Consider the following 6,718-nt stretch of genomic DNA (forward strand, 5'->3'; position numbering starts at 1 on the left):
TTCTTGAAAAAAAAAGAACTAAATAAATTATTTCATGTTTTGGTCAATTATTATACAACCTAAAAAAACAACTTCAATTGATACTAACCAAATGATTCATTTAACTAATGTTTGTATCTTTATAAAAGGAAAAATTGAAACCCCAACAAGAACAAATGTATTTGTTAATTCAAATAATAATAAAGTTTTAATAGCTACACTCATTCCAGGAGAAGTTGAACAACTAAAATTAGATATTGTTTTTGGTCAAGGTGAAATTGTTTCTATTTCAAATGAGGGAAATTATCCACTTCATTTATCAGGTTATATTGTTGTTGATATGACAGAAGCAACAGCAGCTGGAATTGCTGAAATGGAAATATCAAATGATGATGATGACAATGGAATAGAACTTGAACTTGCAGAATCTAATGAAGGAGGAGAAGAAACTAATTTAGATCTTCATGCAATTAAAAGTCTTAATCCAATTAATTCACCAACAATCACAGTATCAAATTGGCTTGAAACTGAATTAGAAGATAATGATGCTGAGGAATTAGAATATCATCCTAATGATCCTATTGACTATGCACAAAAAGTAGAAGAAGAAAGTATTGAAGAAAGTAGTGATAATGATAATATTGAAAAAGACAAAGAACAAGAAATATTAGATGAAAAGAAGATAGAAGAAAAACAAGAAATAATCAAAGAAGAAGATGATGGATTACCTAAAATGGAGTTTGTTGAAAAAAGTAATAGTACTAGTCTTTCAGAACAAATTAAAAAAATGAAGAAACCTAAAAAACTAATGGAGAGTAAACCAAAGAAAAGACTTTCTAAAAAGAGAAAAGGAGGAAACAAGAAGTAGTAATAGAATATATTGTTTGAACTTATTTTCTTTTGTTTTATAAGAAAGAAGAAAAGAAGAACTTATAAATAAACCATTCATGTCATTATTGGATTTAGACCCACAACCAAATCAAAAAGCTCTGAATGAAACTATTTTATCTGATTTATTAAATAACCAACAAACCAAAGCAATACCAAATGAACCTTTATTTAGTACTATTCCATTAACCCAACAATATGAAAATCAAATACAAGAAAAAGAACAAAAAGAACAAATAAAAGTTGATCCTTTTACTTCATTGAAGAAGTTAACAAAAAGTAAATATTATCAAGAAGAATTCAAAGAAGTAGAAGCACTTAATGAAATAAATAATCAAAGTATGGTTAAAACAAAACAAGAAAAACATCCAATTGTTTCATTTGATTTAAATAATCAACAAATAGATGTTCAAGAACGTCAAATGGTTGATGGGTTAATGGAACAACAAGAAAAAATACTTGTATCTAATGCTACAAACAGTGGAGGAATAAGAATTGTTCCATCAGAAAGTGAATTAAAAGATTTTGAAAAAAAAATGATGGGAATGGACATAAATAAAATTGTCATTTCATTGATTGAGACTGTTAGTATTGGAAAAGGAAAACAATGTACTGTTTGTTTTTAAATTCTTTATAAATACAATGAAAAAAATAAAATAATTTATATGAATAGAAAGCATTAGGATATTTAAAATATTTATTAACAAATAAAAAAGGATTTAAACAAATCTGTCTTGAGAATCAACTTCCAGAAATATTAAGTCATGTTGACGTTTCATCATCTATTATCAATGAACTTAAATCATCGGTTGAAGAGATACTTAATCAATAAATCATTTTTCTTAAAGATGGCTATAAATAATCTTAGGTAATTGAAACCTTTTGTTTCAATAAATTAATCTAATATTCATTAATGATAAAAAATGATGGGGAAAGGAAAAACCTACAATAAATCTTCAAAAAAAAACTCTGAAGAAAAAAATAGATCGTTTAGAAAACTATTAGAAGAAGTATCATAGAACTATAAAACTAAATACAGGAAAAGATCTTATAAATAAAAACAGTTCAAAGGAAAAAGAAGATGAGAAGCGGTGATATAAAAAGATCAACATCTTGAAAAGATTAAAACACAGATATGTCAGCAGCAGACATTGTTAAAAACGAAAAAGATCCAAGCCTTGTCGCATATTTAAAATCACTTGGAATTGACCCAGATTATGTTCCACCAAAGGATGATCCAAGAAGAGTTGTTATTAGTGAATTTGCAGTATTATTTAAAGAACATGATCCAGTTATTCTTAAATTAAATACTGAAGAGGATATGGAAAAAGCTAAAAAAACACCAATTATTATTAAAGAAGGAGCTGAATTCAAAATGCGTGTTACATTCCGTGTCCAACATCAACCTGTTCTTGGATTAAGAATTTTGAATACTGTTTCTAAACTTGGTAAACAAGTTGCATCTGATGAAGAAATGTTAGGTTCATATCCACCAAAGAATGAGTTTAATGCATTAGAATTACCAAAGAATGATTGGAATGAAGCACCAACTGGAATGCTTGCTAGAGGTGAATATAAGTCTAATGTTAAATTCTATGATGATGATAAAGTTACTCATCTTCAATTCGATTATTTGATTAAAATCGCCAAGGATTGGGATTAAGCTGTCTTTTTTCTAATTCAATTTTTACACTAATTATTTTATTTTTATTAAACCAATAATGTATGAAATGGAATATTAATTAATTATGTTTAATGGTTGAATAGTTTTACTATTAATACTTAAAAATAACCATTGAGGTGATACAATCTCACATTGTGGAGAAATTAAATGTACTATGTCTTTATCTGTTGAGTTATTTGTTATATAATGTGTTACTTTTGAATTAAATGAAAATGATACATTTCCACCATATGCAATAAAATATCGTTGTAATTCTGTTCGGTTTTGTTGGTCAATATCTCTCCCAAAATATATAGTAATAGAAGAAAAAATATTAGGAAGTGATTTTATGATGTGATCATTCACTTGTAAAACAGAAGTATCTTCAAAACTACTATCTCGAGTATCACCTCCATCTTCTAATAATGTATTTCCTGAACTTTCATCATTTGGTGGTTTAATTAATGACTCATCAGGGAATAAGTCTATTGTTCGTTTTGGTGATGGAGTAGGAAGAAGAATGTCAGATGAATTACGTTTTGTAGATTTTCCTTCTTCATCGGGGATAATAAGTTCATTGTAATAAATACATTGACATAACCATTTTAATGAACGAGCACATCCTCGTTCTTCATAAGTCTTTTTTGATGCACCTTTAAATTCTTCAGACATAATAGCAAAGTCAACATCTTTTTTGTTTGATATTTCACCTCCATTATCTTCAATTATTGCTCTTATTGGTTCTCTTTGTTCAGTGGAAAATCCAAGTAATTTAAATGTTTTATCAGAAAATATATTTGTTCGTTTATCATTGATATCAGCAATATCGACGCTAACTCTTTTCTTTGGATTTAATGTAGTTTCTTGCCATTCATCTTCAGCCATAGTTTTTTAAAAATGTAAGTTCTAATTGAATTAAGTAATTGTCTAATTGAATAGTTTATACAACTTTGAAAGATACATCAGAAAACTAAAAAAATCTATTAAATTAACTAGAAAAGAAATATGAAACAATTATTCTTTTACTATTTCATTTTAATTGAATTTATTCGTCTTACTCATTAATTTGAAATATTTCCTCTATTTTTTCATCACTATTTTATTCATTTCAATGAATAATGTCATTTTTGGTTTGTTTCATACTTATCGTTATTTATTTAACTGTTTTTTTATTAAATTTCTATGTCTTTTGGTTGTTAGTATAATTACTGTCAATTTTTATTATTAACTCAGTTATTGTTTTATTAATGATTTATTTTATAGTGTATCTTCAAAACAATAACCTTGATTGTAAATAATGTTGTCACTTTAATTTCTGATGTTATTCCTTATTTGTTGTTATTTTGAATTTAACCTAACTATCTTTTTCTCATATATTATCTGCTTCAAAAACAACATACTTGTCTTTTTAAGTTTCTTCAATAACAAATGGTTTATATAATTTATAAATGATGTTTTAAAGTATTTTCAATGTTTTTTTCTTACATTTATTAAGTTTTTTTAATTACTTGTTAATACACACATATATTGTTATTGCTCTTTCTTTATCATTCATTTATCACATCATTTTCTTATTGATATTCTTTTAGTTTTATCTTTAGGTATGGATATTAACATTGTTAATTTCTCTTATTATATTTTGTTTTTATTATTACATCATTATTGCTTTTTTTTTTATTCTTCTATTAATCATTGATAATATTCATTGGTATAAGTATTTAGTTTTTTAATTGTCATTCAAGTAATATATGTCATAGTTTTATTTATTGATTGTCAAAGACTGACACTATGTTTTATGCTTGTAATTTTATTTCATAAACTTTTATGTATCTATTTTATTAATTTATACATTTTCTTTAATTACTTGTTTTCACTTGAAATGGTTTTATTTAATATTATTCATCTTCTAGTCTTTTATTTTTATATTGTATTCTGTTGTTTATATGTTTTTTAGACTTTCTACCATTAACAATGAATAGTGAAACTTAGATATTTTAGTAATTAGCAAGACAGGTACAAAACAAACTATCAACATACATACGTCTTAGCATTTTATTTGTATTAATAATTAATAATTCTAATTTATTATATTCATGAACTGTAGTTCATTTCTATAATAATAATCAATACTCCTAAAAGCAATTCAAGTTCTTTAAAAATAAACATCTACAGATGAAAAATAAAATATTCTTTTGAAGTAGTATAATGAACTAATCATCAATGAACAACTTTTATTTATTTTTATTTTATTATTTTTAATATATTCTTTCTTCACATCAATAGTTAAATATAAAAATGAACAAATTAGTTATAATTAAATATTATTCATATTGTAATTTCCTTCTTATATATGGTTTTCATTTAATAATTTTTATTTCAATTTACCTTTATAATTTTTATAAAACCTCCATATGAAACAATGTTATAATATAAATACATCATTATGATATGGAACAATCAAATAATTCCAAAAAGTGAATGACAATATCACAAAAAACCAGACATATATGTATTAGATAAAAAGAAGAAAACTAGTCTATTATTTGATAAGATTAATGTTGAATATCACAATATTAATGGAGCCTATTTGAAGAAAAGAAATATGTGTAATGAATTAAATAATATTCTAATGAAAATAGAAAAGTTAAAAGATGTCAGAATAATTCCAGTAGTAATATCAATAAATGGATTAATAAATAACTCAAGTGTTAGATTAATTAAAGAATTAAAAATTGACATTGTTGTTTTTAAAGAAGAAAAACTATATCATTAAAAACATGATATAATGGAACATTGCTTCTATCATAACCAACCATACCCCGTAGAGATAGTAGAATAAGACTCAGTGTGACTAGTATCAAATGAACAAGGAATAATAGAAACTAATTCTATTAACACTTATTTAATTGTTTATAATTATTTCGATTTATTATTTCTTAGTTTTTATTATTCTTCATTTACATCATTTCTGTAGCTCATCGACGTCATGACAGACACATAGAAATAATTTACACAAACAAATAGATTTATATGTCATTATCAATAATATAATCATGGTTATTATCAAAAAATAATAGAATTTATCACTTTATTATATTTCATCATAATTATAAACACTATATCCATTCTCATTTAAACATAATTCTAACAAAAAGAATTATTATAACACCATAAGGTAGGTAAAAATTAATTAATATTATTATGAGAATAACTAATACAAAAGAAAAAAAACATATAAAAATAAAAGATACTAAATAAATTTAATATGAAACAAACCACTAAAATTAGATAAAAAGATAATGAAGAGATATTTTTGATATGAAATAAATATAATAACCATCAAAATTAACAATTAAAGAAATTAAAGAAATAATAAAAGAAGTATGAATAAAGATAAACAAAGAATAATATATAGAATTAATTAAAAGAAAAGAAGAAATGAACAAAGAAATAGGAAAAAGATAAGAGAAACAATAAGAATTATAACAGTATGTTATAACTCAAATCAATTCAATAAATTAAAAGAAATAATACCAAATCACATGAATGTTAAAATAGACATTAATCAAATGAAAGAAATAATAAACAAAAATAAGATAAATATATGAAATATGAAGAATAAAATACCAAGGTAGTAATTAAAAATGAATAGAAAATTTAGAGTAATACAGAAATAGATATATGAAAATGAATAAGAATGTAGTTTTGAATATATTGATAAATTGTATTGTAAAAGAAATAATAAAAATGAATGTAATGAAATATATCAAATTATACAAAAGAAGAATAATTCAACTGTATTAATAAAATGATTAAAGAATAAAAAGCATGAAATAAATAGTAATAACTTGATTTTAAATAAAAATAAATAATCATTTAATAAAATACAATGATAATGAAATGATAAGAAAATAATAAATTAAATAATGAAGAACTACCAATTTAAAATAAATGAATAAAAATAATGAAAGAAATTAACTAATTTGTATGAAATTAACAAATCAATAATTCAATCAAATAATAAATGAAATGATGTACTATTTGTAATAATAAAATAACAATAAATGAAGTTATAATAATAATGTAAATAACAAAGTACAGGCTAAATATGGTTTAATAAATAATGTATCAAATGATGAGAATAACTGAGTTGAAATATAAAAAATATAATGAATAAATGGAGAATAA

At 23.2% G+C, this 6,718-nt stretch overlaps 4 protein-coding genes across 4 annotated transcripts, besides 1 other annotated feature; 3 read left to right on the plus strand and 1 right to left on the minus strand.

Annotated features, from left to right (window-relative positions):
- Positions 1-34: 34 nt before the first annotated feature.
- EHI_147550 (uncharacterized protein) lies at positions 35-847 on the plus strand (the record flags this gene model as incomplete). Its single annotated transcript, XM_649432.2, has 1 exon — positions 35-847. The coding sequence occupies one exon, from the start codon at positions 35-37 to the stop codon at positions 845-847; it is 813 nt and encodes a 270-aa protein (XP_654524.2).
- Positions 848-926: 79 nt separating this feature from the next.
- On the plus strand, positions 927-1,699 carry EHI_147560 (uncharacterized protein; the record flags this gene model as incomplete). The annotated part of the gene is made up of 2 exons (XM_649431.1): positions 927-1,481; positions 1,541-1,699. The coding sequence occupies 2 exons, from the start codon at positions 927-929 to the stop codon at positions 1,697-1,699; spliced, it is 714 nt and encodes a 237-aa protein (XP_654523.1).
- A 303-nt stretch (positions 1,700-2,002) lies between these two features.
- EHI_147570 (Rho GDP exchange inhibitor, putative) lies at positions 2,003-2,530 on the plus strand (the record flags this gene model as incomplete). The annotated part of the gene is made up of 1 exon (XM_649430.1): positions 2,003-2,530. The coding sequence occupies one exon, from the start codon at positions 2,003-2,005 to the stop codon at positions 2,528-2,530; it is 528 nt and encodes a 175-aa protein (XP_654522.1).
- Positions 2,531-2,605: 75 nt separating this feature from the next.
- EHI_147580 (uncharacterized protein) lies at positions 2,606-3,415 on the minus strand (the record flags this gene model as incomplete). Its single annotated transcript, XM_649429.1, has 1 exon — positions 2,606-3,415. One exon carries the CDS (start codon positions 3,413-3,415, stop codon positions 2,606-2,608), a length of 810 nt encoding a protein of 269 aa, XP_654521.1.
- A 1,515-nt stretch (positions 3,416-4,930) lies between these two features.
- Positions 4,931-5,442: a repeat region.
- The last annotated feature ends 1,276 nt before the right edge of the window (positions 5,443-6,718 follow it).

Source organism: Entamoeba histolytica, genomic scaffold, assembly GCF_000208925.1.
Source record: "Entamoeba histolytica HM-1:IMSS scf_1104750518537 genomic scaffold, whole genome shotgun sequence".
In the NCBI taxonomy this organism is placed as follows: Eukaryota; Evosea; order Mastigamoebida; family Endamoebidae; genus Entamoeba; species Entamoeba histolytica.